At 35.3% G+C, this 17,213-nt stretch overlaps 3 protein-coding genes and 2 pseudogenes across 7 annotated transcripts; 4 read left to right on the top strand and 1 right to left on the bottom strand.

Moving 5' to 3' along the window:
- Positions 1-152: 152 nt before the first annotated feature.
- Positions 153-4,511, top strand: LOC130502444 (oligopeptide transporter 4-like; annotated as a pseudogene). Its single transcript, XR_008940266.1, has 5 exons — positions 153-642; positions 806-903; positions 2,490-3,053; positions 3,122-3,374; positions 3,536-4,511. The product of XR_008940266.1 is annotated as an oligopeptide transporter 4-like (transcript).
- A 722-nt stretch (positions 4,512-5,233) lies between these two features.
- On the top strand, positions 5,234-6,603 carry LOC108838820 (uncharacterized). The gene has a single exon (XM_018611693.2). It carries the CDS (start codon positions 5,323-5,325, stop codon positions 6,466-6,468), a length of 1,146 nt encoding a protein of 381 aa, XP_018467195.2. The 5' UTR covers positions 5,234-5,322; the 3' UTR covers positions 6,469-6,603.
- Positions 6,604-10,246: 3,643 nt separating this feature from the next.
- Positions 10,247-12,678, top strand: LOC108830842 (uncharacterized; annotated as a pseudogene).
- Positions 12,679-13,649: 971 nt separating this feature from the next.
- Positions 13,650-14,777, bottom strand: LOC108830844 (uncharacterized). Of its 4 annotated transcripts, none has more exons than XR_001946246.2 (3): positions 14,590-14,777; positions 14,312-14,488; positions 13,650-14,218 (listed from the first exon to the last, which is right to left on the bottom strand). XR_001946246.2 is itself a non-coding variant. In XM_056997235.1 (2 exons), exons 1-2 carry the CDS (start codon positions 14,399-14,401, stop codon positions 13,886-13,888), a joined length of 450 nt encoding a protein of 149 aa, XP_056853215.1. In that variant the 5' UTR covers positions 14,402-14,447; the 3' UTR covers positions 13,650-13,885. The 4 variants fall into 4 exon arrangements, 2 of the variants coding, with proteins under 2 accessions (XP_056853215.1, XP_056853216.1); XR_008940265.1 differs by lacking the exon at positions 14,590-14,777 and having other exon boundaries at positions 13,650-13,772; positions 13,859-14,218; positions 14,312-14,453; XM_056997235.1 differs by lacking the exon at positions 14,590-14,777 and having other exon boundaries at positions 13,650-14,245; positions 14,312-14,447.
- On the top strand, positions 14,548-15,418 carry LOC108830843 (peptidyl-prolyl cis-trans isomerase FKBP12-like). The gene is made up of 5 exons (XM_018604413.2): positions 14,548-14,649; positions 14,752-14,785; positions 14,898-14,959; positions 15,062-15,114; positions 15,258-15,418. Exons 1-5 carry the CDS (start codon positions 14,562-14,564, stop codon positions 15,399-15,401), a joined length of 381 nt encoding a protein of 126 aa, XP_018459915.1. The 5' UTR covers positions 14,548-14,561; the 3' UTR covers positions 15,402-15,418.
- Positions 15,419-17,213: the final 1,795 nt, after the last annotated feature.

The raw sequence follows: 17,213 nt of genomic DNA, 5'->3' as shown, positions 1-17,213 counted from the left end.
TCGTCTTTTTATTTATTTCAATAAATATCTTTATTTATAAAAGAGAGGTTGGTCACCTTGGTCTTATCAGTCTACGTAAAGATTCCTAGTCGTTAATTACAGCTCTCTCTTTCTCTCATCTCTTTCTCACTTACACACAAACACAAGTAGATTCCCTCTTCACCGGAATGGCCACCACCGAAGAGTCTTACGACGACGACGTATCACCTATCGAAGAAGTCCGTTTAACCGTAACAAACACTGACGACCTACACTACCGGTTTGGACATTCAGGATGTGGTTTTTGGGTCTATCTCATTGTGCCCTCCTCTCTTTCCTTAACCTTCTTCTCGTACCGGACCGAACCGCTTGTCATCACTCCAATCACGGTTCAAGTGGCTACACTCCCCATAGGCCATTTCTTGGCCAAGGTGCTTCCCAAAACTCAGTTCGGGATACCAGGATTTGGATCGACCGGTTCTCGTTGAACCCGGGTCCGTTTAACATGAAGGAACATGTGTTGATCTCCATTTTCGCTAATGCGTGGTAGTGCGTTCGGATCCGGGTCGGCTTATGCGGTTGGTATCGTCACAATTATTAAAGCTTTTATCACAAGAACATCTCTTTTTCATAGCCGGCTGGCTCCTCATCATCACCACTCAGGTATTATATTCCTACCACAATCATTTCTTCTCAAGTTGCTATATAATCTTTTATAATATAAGACACTAGTGAAAACGTAAGCAAGTAAATAACAAGTTGAAAAAATCACGTGAAAGTTGAAGAAAGTTACGTCTTCATGTTCATATTTGTTACAAAATGATAGGTATTGGGATATGGATGGGCCGGTTTACTAAGGAAATACGTGGTTGAACCGGCTCACATGTGGTGGCCTAGCACTTTGGTTCAAGTGTCACTGTTTCGGTGAGTATTCTATTCTTGAATTAACAACTAATTGTTTCTCCTTTTGTAACAAAGCTACATAATAATATGGTAAGATACTAAGGTTAGCATCAGTCTGAGGGAGAAAAGCACTTTACGATTACTTTTCAAAATCTTAAAGACAAAGTAAACACACGATTTATTCTTTGTATTAATGTGTGTATCAAAATACAAGCTTATCTACAACTCTTTCCCCAAAAACAGCATCTCATATAAAATAATTTTATTATATACCCAAATATTATCGTATAGGAAGATTTTGGTTGTAGGGAAATAATATAATCAATTTACCCACTACAATAGAGTGGACACTAGCTAAATTTATGGGTCCACGCCTGTGGGTTGCAAGCAGAACAAAATACAGTGAATAAGTATGAATACACGTGAGTCAAAGAGGATATAGACATGGCGGTCTTTTAACGTATTCCGTAACCGTAAAGTATGACCTTACTTACCTATTCACTCGGTGGTCCACAAGTTAGAGTTTCAAATTTTCACATTTCATAACGAGAAGAAATAATGATAACATATATAACATATTTTACTATTTTGAAGACAAGTCAGATCTTTTGTAGAAAAGCATACACACGTTATCGCCTTAATTGAGCTTTTGAATTTATTAAAATAACAATAAATGGGGTTAGTAGTCCAATCCATGGCTGTGGTGGAGGTTTCACGTGGTGGGTCTATGCATATTTAGTATTCAACATATAATTAATGGGAGGTTACAAAGTTATTAGACGTCATCTAGTTATAAGTTTATAACGCAGACAGCTTAAATACACGTTTGGGTCTTATAAGTCGCAGAATGGTTTTGCTGCAAAGAGTCAAGATCCATTAAATGCGAAAATAGTATAATCTAATTATAAATTTAGAAGTATAGTTTATCACACCCACTATACAGTAATGAATTAAACTAGTATCACTAACTGAGTATATGCACACAAAATAGGAAACATTTAAATTTATCTACAACTCCTGTAATTCATAGATAGCATGATAATAATTTGTCATAAACAAAGTTTTTACAATTCAAAGTAAATATTCCATCCATTTCAAAATAATAAATGTTTTAGAATTTTCATATTTTTTAATAAAACGTAGTAAAATTTAATTATAAATGCAGAACTTTTTCTAATTTTATATTTTCTTATATTTGTAAACCAATAAAACTTTGAAAAATATAGTTAGTGTTTTTGAACTTCACAATTTTTTATTATTAGTTAACAAAAACTTCATCGGAAATATAAAAAATTGTACTTTTTTGAAACACAATTTTTCTCTAACATACATTTTTTGAAACGAAATAGAGTATCCGAGTAAAAAATCAAAAAATTCTTGGTATATGTATAACCATGATCATTATAATTATTATTTTTATAATCATAAATGACAACTCCATTAATCATCGTTTTGGTAATGATGTATTTGATGTCATAGCTAAAATTTAGAAACATTTTCTGAAGTGAATTCCGAAGAATATAGTTGCTTTGTTGAAAGTGCACGTAGAGTCATAGTCATTTAAATAAATGCTAGACTTTTAAATGAAAAAAATAACTTGAATGTAGGGCACTGCATGAGAAGGATGAGCAAAGGATGACGAGAGCAAAATTCTTTGTAATAGCACTAGTCTGCAGTTTCGGATGGTACATAGTCCCTGGCTATCTCTTCACAACACTCACAAGCATCTCATGGATTTGTTGGGCATTTCCACGATCAGTCACTGCTCAACAGATTGGTTCGGGAATGAGAGGTCTCGGTCTTGGAGCCTTCACACTAGACTGGACCGCGGTTGCTTCCTTCTTGTTCAGTCCACTCATTAGCCCCTTCTTCGCCATCGCTAATGTTTTCATCGGGTATGTTCTTTTGATCTACATAGTGTTGCCCGTAGCTTATTGGGGACTTGATTCTTACAACGCTACGAGGTTCCCTATATTTTCATCGCACTTGTTCACATCGGTTGGTCAGACGTACGACATCCCTGCGATCGTGAATGATAAGTTTGAGCTCGATTTAGCTAAGTATGAGCAACAAGGAAGGATTAACTTGAGCACGTTCTTTGCTATGACATATGGGCTTGGTTTCGCTACCATTGCTTCTACACTCACTCACGTAGCTCTCTTTTACGGCAGGTAACTAAAAGTATATATATAAACATCGTAAAAAAATAATATGTTGCTAATATATGTAACTTTAACAGGGAAATTACCGAGAGGTTTCGAGTTTCGTACAAAGGCAAAGAGGATGTACATACTAGGTTAATGAAGAGATATAAAGACATACCTTCATGGTGGTTCTACTCAATGCTGGGTGCAACACTTCTTATCTCTCTTGCGTTATGTGTTTTCTTGAACGATCAGGTTCAAATGCCTTGGTGGGGACTCGTGTTCGCCAGTGCCATGGCTTTCATCTTCACACTTCCCATCAGCATCATTACCGCAACAACTAACCAAGTAAGCAATTTTGACCAATTGATACATAGTTCATTTTACTAACATAGGTGTTGGTGTAATAGAAAAAATTCTTGGATAACTTAGTAGGAGTGTAGAAGTCATGGGTTCAATTTCGGTTAGGAAGCATCTAAAGGGTTAATTTAACATGTTTTAATTTGCAGACACCGGGGTTGAATATAATAACGGAGTACGCAATGGGAATCATTTACCCGGGAAGACCTATTGCAAATGTATGCTTCAAAGTATATGGATACATGAGCATGGCACAAGCTGTCTCTTTCTTAAACGACTTCAAACTTGGTCACTACATGAAGATCCCTCCAAGATCCATGTTCTTGGTTCAATTCATCGGTACAATCCTTGCTGGAACAATTAACATAACGGTTGCATGGTGGCAACTAAACTCCATAACCAACATATGCCAAGAAGAACTTCTACCTCCCAACAGTCCATGGACATGTCCGGGCGACCGTGTTTTCTTCGATGCATCGGTCATTTGGGGATTGGTCGGACCAAAACGGATCTTTGGCTCTCAAGGAAACTACGCAGCTATGAACTGGTTTTTCCTCGGTGGTGCGATAGGACCGGTGATAGTATGGTTGTGCCACAAAGCGTTTCCAAAACATTCTTGGATTCCACTAGTGAATCTACCTGTTCTTCTAGGTGCAACCGCGATGATGCCACCAGCGACCGCGGTGAACTACAACTCATGGATCTTGGTCGGGACGATATTCAACTTTTTTGTGTTCCGGTACAGGAAAAGTTGGTGGCAAAGGTATAACTACGTGCTCTCAGCTGCGATGGACGCTGGTGTAGCGTTCATGGCTGTCTTGTTGTACTTCTCGGTGGGGATGGAGGATAAGAGTTTGGATTGGTGGGGAACACAAGGTGAGCATTGTGATCTAGCTAGGTGTCCAACCGCTAGAGGAGTAATTGTTAAAGGTTGTCCGGTTATATGATCTTATGTTTCATTGGTGTGTTACGAAAGTGTATTATATTGATTTTTTTTTTCTGTAACTTCTGATTTTATTACTTCAAAATGAATGTATATGATCAGCATGTAGCAGATCATTCAAAATTAAAGTAATGTAACGAAATAATGAAATACAAAGGTCTGTCTCAACTTGTTTTTGCCAATCTATCAACAGACTTTTTTTTATAACATGTATTAGATTGATATTTATAAACAAATAAATTAACTAAACTCGAAATTTATCCTAAAAGCACAATGATTCGAAAAACGGTATAACACTTATTTTTGGACCATCAACTATGCAAAAATTATAGTTGATAAATTGTTTCCTTATGGCATGGTAGTTTACCATAAAAAGCTTACATGAATTTTGATTGGGAGTTATATTTGTTCTTAATAATAATAAAGTTAATGTATTCAATTTAAAATTTGAAACCATTTGATTCTTATGAAAAAAATATTTTTTACGGTAAATTGAAAAATTTATATGATTCTAGTTAAATTATTTTAAGAACGCAATTAAATATATTAAAAAAAATAATTAAGAAACTTCATCAAAACAGTTTTTTTTTTTCAAATCACAATTTAAATGATAAAAACCTAAAACAATTTTAAAATAGTTTACCAAACAACAAGTAGATAGTACTAACCTAAAATTCTTATTAAAATTTTAGACAAGGCTATTTCCAAATTCTAAATTAATCGAATACACTTACACCCCATAATTTTCATGAATTAATTAGATTAATTTAGTTATGGGATACGTTAACATATCCAAACCGGTCTCCTACGGAAAAAAAAAACATCTACCAGTTTTGAGCCGTACCTCATAGAATACCCAACCAAACCGGGTTAAATCACGGTTCAGTGTTGTACCACATTTCACATCGACGAGTCCCACACCAAATCCCCAAGCTTCAATCAAATCTTAGTGAGAGAGAGAGTGGAAGAAGAAGAAGAAGAGAAGAGGAGATAATGGTAGGTAACAGAGCGGAGGCGGACCGTTGGCTCGTGACCTCAGAGAAGCTCCTCGCATCCAGCGACCTCCACGGAGCCAAATCCTTCGCGATCCGCGCGTGCGAATCCGACCCGACCCGAGCCGAGGCCGCCGACTACATCCTCGCGATCTGCGACATCCTCATCGCCGGATCCCTCCGCCTAACCGACTCCAACCTCCCCGACTGGTACTCCGTCCTCCGGCTCGGCCGTCCGACTCAGAGCCCCGAGCACGTCGCGACTCAGTACCGCAGGCTCGCTCTCCTCCTCAACCCCTCCGTCAACCGCCTCCCCTTCGCCGATAAGGCCTTCGATCTCGTCTCCGACGCCTGGCGCGTCCTCTCCGATCCGATCCGGAAGTCCTCCTACGACCGCGAGGTGCTGCAGCAGCGACCGAGTCAACGACTCGGTGAGGCGAGCGATCCGACGGAGACGAGTTTCTGGACGGCGTGTCCTTACTGCTTCGTGCTCTTCGAGTATCCTAAGCACTACGAGGAGTGTGTGTTGAAGTGTCAGGATTGCAAAAGAGCGTTTCAAGCAGTGAGGATTCAGAAGCCTCCTCTTGCTGCTGCTGCTGTTGAAGGAGGAGGAGGAGAAGATGTTTACTTCTGCTCGTGGAGTGTGTTTCCGTTAGGATTCTCCGGAGGGGAGTTTCAAGCTGCTCCGACGAGGAATAGCTGGTCACCTATCTCACCTCTCTTTGCAATTCCTATTGATAAGAAGAGGAAAGAACCGGCTTCTCCGAGAATCTTTTACGATGATGATGACGTGTACGTTGCGATCTCCGAGGATGATGGTGATGAGGTGAGTGTTGGGAGAGGGAAAGGGAAAGAAGCGTTTGTGAGGAGTGGTAGTAACAAGAAACAAGGAGGAGGAGGTGTTGTTGTTGGTTCCTCATGTGATACTAGTAGTAGTAGAAAAGGAGGAGCTAAGAACGTAGGGAGGTTGGATTTGAATGAAGAGCCTGGTGTGGGAGGAGGGAGAAGGGAAGGCAATGGGGTTGGAAGTAACAGGGAGGTGGATAATATGATTGAAGGGATTGGCTTCTTTGAGGGTCTTGATGAGTTTTTGATGAGTATGCCCATACTTTCTGTTGTTGGTGATGATAAGATCAAGGCTACTTAGTGAAAAGTTTAGACTCTTTTTTTCTTCTCTTGTTTTAAGTTTACGGTGTTGTGTTCGTTGTAGGCCTTAGTTTTCTTTGTCTCATGTTGGAATCTGTTGATGTATATGGCACAAAATTTCAATCTTTTTGCATTATGGTACATAATCTTTTGCATCGTAACTATTTGATTGTGATGGGCTTTTGGGTTCTGAGCTAGGTATTAAGATAAATTTTCAGGATTAGAGGATATAACATGATTACTAAGTGCTCTTTTATGGTAAAGAAAGAGTTGGTTGCTTCTGTTCAGATTTGTTGTTTCGTTGGGAATCTATTTTCGTATCCATGGGTAGAAAAGAAAGTAAAGAAGGGGACTTTGTTTGTTTTTTTTCTGGGGTAATCATGTTAAATGTAAAGAAGGGGACTTTATGAATCCATGGTGGTTACAACGACTTCACTGAGGAACGTTCGTGCATATATTTCTATTGAAATGGAGGGTTGATTATAAGGAAAGACTAAATTTCAACCTGCACGTCCGTGCATATATTTCTATTTTGTAAAAATATTTGATATTTATTATAAATATTTTAAATATATAATTTCCACTTTATTGTTATATATTATGTATTTCTATAATATAATTGTTTATATTTTTTATTCGAAATTATTAATATATAGTGATTTGTTTAAAATATTTTACTTTGTTATTAATTTTTTATTATTTACTAATATATGTTTGAATTAGTACAATAAAATAATAATATGAGATAATTAAATAGAAACTTCCTTCAAAATATGTTTTTTATAATATTTTTTTAAATTTTATTTAATTATATTATAGAAAAGAAAGATGTTGAAGATCATTTATAGTTACATGTTGTGTTTAAAAAATATACTTTAACATATATCATTTTAGTTTCTATATGATTTATAATAAAAAACACTGTTTTGTTTAAATAATACTAGATCTCGATCCGTGTAACCGCGCATATATTTATTTTTATTTTACAAATATTTAACTAAACATTTTAAATATATAAATTATCTTTTGGTGTTTTATGTTGTTAACTCCATAATCTTATTGTTTTAATTTATTATTTGACACTATTAATATATAATAAATTGTTATACGATATTGTTTTTAAAATTTTATCGATATTCATGTCTTTTGATATTATAGTATTAAGTTCTCTAATTTGTTTACTAAATTAAGATTTCAAAATATTAACTATTTTATTTTTTTAGAATATTTTTTTTTCATGTTGTATTTCAAAAAGTTTACTTTAAGACCTATCGTTTTATCTTTTGTAAAATTTGGAATATATAATTATGTGACTGGAATATTTATTTTAAAATTGTATATTTAGTCAAAATATTTGGAAAATTACATAACTATTTTTAAGTTTGAATATTATATGACTTTTAAATATTTTTGTTACTAAATTGATGCATTAATTTATAAGCATCAATATAGTAACAAAAAATTTGAAAATTTGTTATTTTTTGTATTTTTCAAAAAAATACTGTTATAATTTTAAATAAACAATAAGTTATTAAATTATTTGTATTAATATTTGTAATGAATATTAAAATTTCAAAACTTTCTAATAGAATATTTTAAATAACACATAAATAAAAATTAGTTATTAAATTTATATTGTGTAAATAATTATTTTTTGTAATATATTGCTGGGAAATTCAAAATAAATAAAATAATGATATATAATTATTAGATAATATATTTAAGTGAGTTACAAAAAATATATGTTAAGATTTTTTTCCTTTAAAAAATATTACATGATTTACAAATTTTAACTCATTTTAACAGTGGACGATATTTATTTATTTAAATGAAAGCAATTTTTAAAAGAAATTAGATTACTTTACTAATATATATATATATGTAGTATTTTTATATATTTATTCCATATAGCATATCTAATTTAATACAATATAAACTATAATAAAGTTTTATAAATATAGCATATAATTTTATTTTAATTAACATTAATTTATAATAATATTATAATGCTAATCCCGAAATTAGTTAATGTATTAGTTTTTAAAAAAAAAATATTTCAACTTTTGGTAAGATTCTTATTAGATTTTTTCAACAGATTTGGTAGGCTTAAGTGTCATGGAGTTATGAACATATGAGGTGTCATAGTAAGTTATAATGATAATTGAGAATAAATATAACATGACTTTATAGGAAAATTTCCAACTTAAAATATCACACATAATATATAGTATAATATATCAATATTTTTTAGTAATTTTATACATAATAGTATATATCATATTATCTTATTAATTTTATTGATTCAAGATATTTTGTGGATGTTATATTAAGTCTTATTTTTTAAATTAAGAGTTTTAAAATATTAGATTTTTAACTTTTACAACATATAAAGTTATTTTTCTCTTGGTGCATTTCAAAAACTTATTCTTTATTATCTATTATTTTTATTTTTTGTAAAATTGAAAATATTATCATTTTGAGTTTGAATATTTATTTTCAAAATTTTATATTTTGTCAAGAAAACTTTAGAAAATTACCCAACTATTTTTTGTGTTGGAACTTGGAATATTACATGAATTTTGAATTTTTTTTTTGTTACTACATTACTATATTATTTTATAAAAAAAAATTTGCTAATATTTTAAAAAATTTCTCAACTGGTTTTATTATAATTAAAATAAAAAGTTATTTATAACTAAAATTTGATTTGTCGTTAATATTTTAAATTAATTACTAAAATTTCATAGTTTACTAATAACATATTTTTTAAAATAGTATATGAACTAAAGATTTATTACATACTAGTATATTTTGTATATATATATATATATATATATATAAAGCAATATATTGCTGAGAGTTTCAACATAAATAAAAATTAATATATAGTTGTAGATATAAAAGTTTAATCTATGCTAATACATTTAGTTTTGTATACAAATATTATATAGTTTACAAATTTTAATTCATTATAATGATGAGTGATAATTAATTTAAATGAAAAAATTTAAAAAAATCTGTTAATTTACTTATTTAATATAGTTTTCATAATATATATTTTCATATTTAATTCATATATCACTTCTACTTTATATAATACAAAATATAACTATAGAATTTATAAAAATAATATAGAATTTTTATTTTCTCGTTTTATAATAAAATTTTAGTTAACATTAATTTATAATAATATTATATTACTAATTACGAAATTTATTAATGTCATTTAAAAAATATTTAAAATTTTAAGTAAGATTTTTTTAGATTATTTCTCAACATAGTTTATTCTAACTAAATAAAATTTTTAAATTTATAGTTCATTTATTATTAATGTAAATAATCAAATATGTCATATTAACAAATTCTTTAAGTACTTCTATATGACTTGTTAATAGTAGCGGTTGGTAGCGGTTGACAGCGTTTCAAAACAATCATATAAACTGATACAAATCGTTTCAAACCGTTCATAACCTCTTAAAATCAAAAACTGGTTTCAGCTAACATTTGCGGTTGCGGGCAGTTGCAGTTGGATAAATAAATATAAAATTAAAATTAAAATATTAAAAATAAAAATATATACACATTTTATATAATAATGTAAATTTACAAACAATACCATAATTTATTTTATAAAAGCTTTAAACTAGCTACTCATTAAAACGAAACAAAATATTGGTTTAAAAATTTCTCAGAGTTCCGTTGAGGGTAAACTCGCGGTTAAGAACAGCCACTCATTTGTATCTTTATTTTGTTCAACCATAATCACACTAGCTGGTAGCTGCCAGCATTTAATTTCTACGTTATCAAGAACAGAACAAAGCAGCGACTTGTGTCCTCTTAAGATATCACTTCTTATCCTTCCATCTTGTGGCTTACAAACCTACCAAACAGATAGCAGCAAAATAGCCAAAATCTCACTAAGATCTCTCCCCCAAGCAAACTCTATGGATTCAGAGACGGAGACAAAGCTCATTTCACTCATCTATCAGCTAATATCCATCGACAACTTTCATTGGGTTGTGTTACACGATGTGAACCCGGAATGCGAGTCAAAGATCAAACCAATGGTTATTCAAATAATCCATCTCCTCAGGTCAATGGATTTGGATTCGCAGCCGAAGCCGGAGTCGGAGTCGGAGCTCATGTCACTCGTTACTCAAACAATCTCTCTTTTCAACTCTATTGATTTGGATTCCCAGCCGAAGCCTCTGTCACAGCTCATAACACTACTTTCTCAAAAAGTCTCTCTCGACAACAACGCTGTAGATACGGATTTGGAGTTCTCGTCACTCCTGCGTCAAATATTTCTACTCGATCCTCAGCCGGAACTCGTGTTACTTATCTGTGAAATAGTCTTCCTCGTTGTCTATTCACAGTTCAAAAAGCTTATTTCCTTACGCCCTCAAGTAACAGTACGTTTGAGACAAGGAAAGTTTCATGTGGATGAAGAGCCCTTGCCGCACGGCTATGGAAAGTGGCGTTGTCTCCCTAAAAATTGGGAACAATTCAGGTTAGCAAGAGAAGAAGCTACACATTTTCTTTGCGGAGGTTGGAATGGCAAGAACCATGAGAGATATGACGAAGCTCCAGTTGAAATCAAACACCTACTCCATCCAAAACATTTTCTTCAGCTTGTCTTGTTAAACTATTTTTCTCCAACAAGGAAATGTTATTGTTGTGATGAAGATCTGATAAGGGTATTTTATTATTGCGCTGCTTGCGATTTTGCTATCAATATAGCTTGTGCGGAGAAACCACCAGTCTTATATATAAACCATCCAAGGTGGCATGAACATACTCTTGCTTGGTTCCCAAGACGGGCTTCCTTGGTCTGCAACGTCTGCGCCTTGCCCGATTCAACCTCCCCTATTTATATGTGTCCTCCTTGTGACTTTGTGGTCCATCTAAAATGTCTCAGCTTACCTCGCGTCATAAGGATATCCCGGCACCTCCATCGTATTGGTTTTACTCAATCTTTTGACCAAGGAGACTGGTCTTGTGGTGTTTGTCGCACAAAGATTGATAATGATTGTGGTGGCTACTCTTGCACCAAGACCGATTGTTCGTACACTGCTCATTCAAGATGTGCCACGCAGATGAATGTGTGGGATGGCTTAGAACTCGAGGGCGAGCCCGAAGAAATTGAAGAAAAAGAAGTCGAGCCGTTTGTGAGGATTAGCGATGGAATCATACAGCATTTCACTCATCAGCATCATCATTTGAGACTCAATGAGAACACTGGAAGAGATTACGATGAGGATAAGGTGTGTGAAGCATGCGTCATGCCAATCTATTTTGGTAAATTTTACTCTTGTATGCAATGCGAATTCATTCTACACGAGATATGTGCGAATTTTCCTCGCAAAACATATAGCCCGATACATCCACATCTACTCACTCTAGTAGTAGGATACGACGATGTCAGGGGGTGTTATAAATTATGTTCAGCTTGTAGCTGGAGGTGTTCGGGTTTCTTTTTACAAGTGTGGTGAAGAAGATTGTGATTTTCAGCTGCATGTGCAGTGTGCTACAATATCTGAGCCATTAGTCCATGGAAGTCATGCACATCCTTTATTCCTAACATCCAAACCAGAAGAACGAAGAAAATGTTGTGTTTGCAAATCTTTAAATCCTTATACGGTGAATGATACATTCAATTGCATTGAGTGTGAGTGCAGCTTTACTTTGTGTTTCAGATGTGCTACTTTGCCTGAAAAGGTGAGGTATAAGCATGATGCTCATATGCTCACTCTTTCTTATAGTAAGGAAACAAGTACCATGATGTATTGGTGTGAAGCTTGCGAAGGAGAAGTAAAGCCAAAAGAGAGGTTTTATACGTGTGATGAGTATTGTTGTGTCACCCTCCACATTGAATGCTTACTTGGGAAGGACTTATACATGAAACCCGGTTCATCGTTTCTCGCGAGAATCAATGAAAAGGTTAGTGTTCTGTCCAACAATCATCACATGTCTAGACCTATTTGTTCCTTTTGTAAGAAGCGTTGTCCTGGAAAAGTAGTTTTCCAGTTTCGTGGAAAGCCTAATTGTTCCACAAAATGTTGTTTCCGTTTCCGTTCAAATATTATATGGGAGTATTGTCACTAGAGAGAGGCCAATGGCGGAGCTCGATGGTCATTAGACTCAGTACTCATGTTGTAAGAACTAAGTGATATTATTATATATGTATTCTGTGTTATTGTTTAGTCTCATACATTGATCTGTCCAATATTTTGTTATTCGAAATTTTACTTAACTGGTAGAGCATCAGTGATGATTCTTGAACGGGTAGTAATTACTTTATTAATTATTTGGATGTGAGAAAACCACAAAAGATCTAGAGTCTCTCAAGCATACTTGAACAGAAATTAAAGCAAGATATAGTACTTGTTTGAATTCATTCAATATATATAATTATATATATAGATAGTACTTGGTTGAATGTGGATGGTGGGAAAGGGAAAGAACCACTTGTGAGAAGTAACGAGAGTTATACTAGTAGAAAAAGAAATGGAAGTGGAGTTATAAGAAGGTGGGGAGATTGGATTTGAATGTGGAACTAAGTAATGAGGTAGAAGAGCCTGCTGGGGCAGGTGGGACAAGAGAAAGCAACAGAGAGGTGGATAATATGATTGAAGGGATTGGGTTCTTTGAGGGTCTTGATGAGTTTTTGATGAGTATGCCCATACTTTCTGTTGTTGGTGATGATAAGCTGTAAAGAGAGTATGCAAAATCAAGAAGATGCTTATGTGCATGTTTTTTTAGATTCTATGAGCTCTAGTTAAACTACCTCCAAAAGGGTTAAGGCTTCATAAGTTTGTTCACACGGACGGTAGAATATAGAACCTGACTGTTTATGAGGCTCTAAACGTTCATCAGCTCTTGACTATTGCTAATGGCTTCAGAGTCTAAATTGCAAGCCTGATTTGATTGTCCGCTATAAAGGAAATTGATGTTTTTATAATGGTCCCATTTGTGAAAATAAATAATGGGCCGCGATTTTGTACTCGGAGTGGGCTATTATAAGGCCGAGATGATAACAAAATCATACTATAAATTAGGGGAAAAAGCGAGGTATAAGGCCTGTTCGTTTGGTTGCCGCAGGTTTCTGCGTCGGCGTTAACGATAGCGTCAAACTCGTTTGGTTGTTGTTCGTTTCGTAAACGCTGACACCGACGCCGGAAGTACAGACAGAAACCATACCAACAAGATTGATAAGACATCAGTACTTATAATACAGCCTTTGAACTAACAAAAGGTTAACGACACAAGATTAACGATGAGAGACGAAGCTAGAGACGAGGCTTACTGCAAACACCAAACAAGAGAAACCCATCAAACATATGAATAGCAAAACCCAACAAAGACATGAGCTTTATGTAAGAGGAACTCACAAACCCACACATGAACAAAACATAAGCTTAGAACCGAGATGGAGAGCTTGAGAGAGATGGAGAGCTCGAGATGGAGAGAGGGTCGAGAGCTTGAGAGAGGTGGAGAGCGAGCTTGAGATGCGTTGGAGATGGAGAGAGCTCCAGATGCGTCTGTGGAGGAGACGAGGGAGCTCGAGAGGCGTCGTCTGTGGAGGAGAAGAGAAAGCTCGATATGGGTTTGGTCGAAGTCTTCGTCAATCGGAGAAGAGAGAGAACTCGAGGTCTGTGTCCTGCATCTATCGGAGAAGAGAGTTCGTGGTGGTAGTCTGTGAATGGAAGAGAGAGCTTGTGGTCTGTGAATGGAAGAGAAGAGAAGATACGCTGCGTCAATTGGAGAAGAAGATGCGGCTGCGTCAATTAGGGTTAGGTTTATTGGTAAATATTAAAAAAATTAAGGGTAAAATTGTAAATTACCAGTCTAGCCGCATCATTTACGTCGCGGACGCGAGATTTTTCGGCGTCAGACGCAAGATTCGGCGTTAGACGCAGCGTCAGACGCAGCATCAGACGCAGCAGATCGACGCAGGTATCAGTTTCAGTCAAACAAACAAGATTTCCGGAAAAGATCGCTGCAGCCGCAGACGCAGGTACCTGCGGCAACCAAACGAACAGCACTTAATCATCATATTAAGCATCTAGAGATTCGAAGAAGAGAAGAAAAAAGATGGGTGTGGAGAAGCAAATCATCAGACCCGGCACAGGACCCAAACCCGCTCCGGGTCAAACCGTCACCGTCCACTGTACTGGATTCGGTAACCTCTCTCTATACCCGTGTAGCTAATAGCGAAAATAGATCTACACAATTATCTTCGTAGTGGCTAGAGATATGGATTTAATTAGGGTTTTTGTTTCAGGGAAAGGTGGTGATCTTTCTCAGCAGTTCTGGAGGTAAAAAAAGAATCCTCTTGTCATTAACACTCTCTCATACACACACTATCACTTGTAAAATGGATATGGTTCGGTTCTTTTAAAAGTATTTTTAACTTTTGATTTATTACAGTACAAAGGACGCTGGCCAAAAACCTTTCTCCTTCCAAATCGGTAAAGGTGCTGTAATCAAAGGTAATATTTTACTCTGTTTTTGTGGTTTGGATCATATATTATTATTATAATTTCTTTCTTGAAGAGTTTAATTGTTTGAAATGTTTTTTTGGTCGGTCACAGGATGGGATGAAGGCGTTATTGGAATGCAAATTGGAGAGGTTGCTCGATTGCGGGTATGAATTGTAAAGCCTTTGTGTGTCTCTCTTGGTGGCATTATTTGTCTCTGTGTATATTTAATTTTTTTAGCTTGTTGTAGGAGTAACCATTAGTGTGTGGAATGACTTTTGGTGGTATTTAACATTTTCTGTTTATGCAGTGCTCACCGGATTACGCATACGATGCTGTTTTTAAGTGGCAATTCTTTATCTTTGTTGCTTCTGAGATCTTGTTCAAACAAACTGCGATGACACTTATCAGTGTTTCTTCTAAACTCTTTGGACAAGCGTTTTATCTTAAATAAAAGATCTCTTGTCAGCTCTTGCAGTCATTATGTGAGTGTTATTGGTGTGTTACTTTATTTTTGCTGAAAACAAACTTACTTTGACAAAATAAACGTACTATAACTCTACCACTGAGCTAAGAGGCATTTTACCCAGTTAAAACAAAGTCCGGTTATGCTCTATCAAAGCTCAATGTATCTGCTACGACAAGTGAGGAGTTCAACTGGAAAAGGTGTATTTGGAATGTCAAGTGCCCCCCGAAGATCCGCCATTTTCTGTGGAAAGTTAAGCGGGGAGCTCTGTCTGTGGGTGATCTGCTCAAAAGAAGAGGCATTCAAACTGATGGGAAATGCAAGCGATGTGGAGGTGACGAAACCATACTCCATATCCTCCTTACCTGCCCTTTTGCGATGAAGGTGTGGGAGCTCTCCCCTGCTCTGTTCAAGCCAAACCCCTCTGTGGTGACTTCTGTAACAGAGCTCTTTAATAGCTGCCAAAAAATGGTGAATCTCCCTCCCTCTGGTATCTCTCAACTGCTATTTCCTTGGATCCTTTGGAACTTATGGACTAGTAGAAACCAGTTGGTGTTTCAAGATAAATTGTTTGATGAGAATGAAGTGATTACAAAAGCTCTCAAAGATGGAAGAGAATGGCAACTGGCTCAGCCTCCTAAGCCTGCGTTAATAGCGCAATCACCTCCCATCCATCAAACTGATCGACTCCCGACGTCTACGGCGATACACGTCTTCTCTGATGGAGCGTGGGATAAGAACACTTGCAGGGGTGGAATGGGCTGGATCGTGAAGACCTCCTCCGGTGCAACACTGCTCAGTGGCTCTTCTCACCGCCGCGTCGTTGCTTCAGCAATGGTTGCCGAAGCTCTGGCCATGAAAGAAGCCATTGGCTATGCTGTTTATGCAGGTTTCAAAGACTTACTCTGTTTTACAGATTGTAAAAGTCTCTCGGACTACCTCACAGGAAACTCCTCTGTGACTACCGTTCAAGGCATCCTCCACGACATAGGCGTGTTGACTCGATCCTTGGACTCTATCTCCTTCTTCTTTATCCCTCGTGTTAAGAATGAGGATGCTGATAGCTTAGCAAAAGCAGCTCTTGCTGTGTGTTTTAATTTCCCCTAGTTGTAAAACGTTTTCTTTTGAAGCAAGTAATGAAAGGTTTGATCAAAAAAAAAAAAAAAACTGGTTAATAGTGACGCTCGATGCGTTATATGTTACCCCAGTTCATCTGAATGTTCAATATGTATTAACACATCTTAATCTCAAGTTGGTTGAAGTCCATGTGTTCACTCAAAATACCATAATAATAAATCAAAAGAATGAAATTGTCTCAAACAAAAATTGATTTTGAATTGGGTATAATAATGTGAAACCATGATGAAATTTTGAATTCATCACTTGCTAAAACAGTAATTACTGTTCTTAATATCAAACCAAATGAGAAGAAAGTTAACAAAAAGAAAGGAAGAAAAGGAGAAAATGGGAGAGAAGTCGTGCGGGTAATTAAGCACTTAACACTCCCGTGCATTTCTTTAATCATCACTTATGGCTCCTTTTCTTTTTCTTTTCCTCTTTTCCTTTTTTTCTTTTCCGTATTCATTTTCAAATTCTTTTTCCTTTCACCCACTAGACTTTTATTCAATATATTTATATAAAATAAAGAAAGTCTACATGACATTAATAAAAATAAAACAAAAGTATTGAGCTAAATTTGGCGTTGCATAAACAAGCTAGATGCTCAATAGTAAATTGAAATAAACTAAACAAAAAGAAAGTAGTTAGCTTTTATTCCTTTTCCCATTACAATTGGTGTTT

The sequence above is a fragment of the Raphanus sativus genome, unplaced genomic scaffold, assembly GCF_000801105.2.
Source record: "Raphanus sativus cultivar WK10039 unplaced genomic scaffold, ASM80110v3 Scaffold0556, whole genome shotgun sequence".
Lineage (NCBI taxonomy): Eukaryota > Viridiplantae > Streptophyta > Magnoliopsida > Brassicales > Brassicaceae > Raphanus > Raphanus sativus.
Note: the sequence above shows the minus strand (reverse complement) of the source record. Positions and strands in the feature narration are given on the sequence as shown.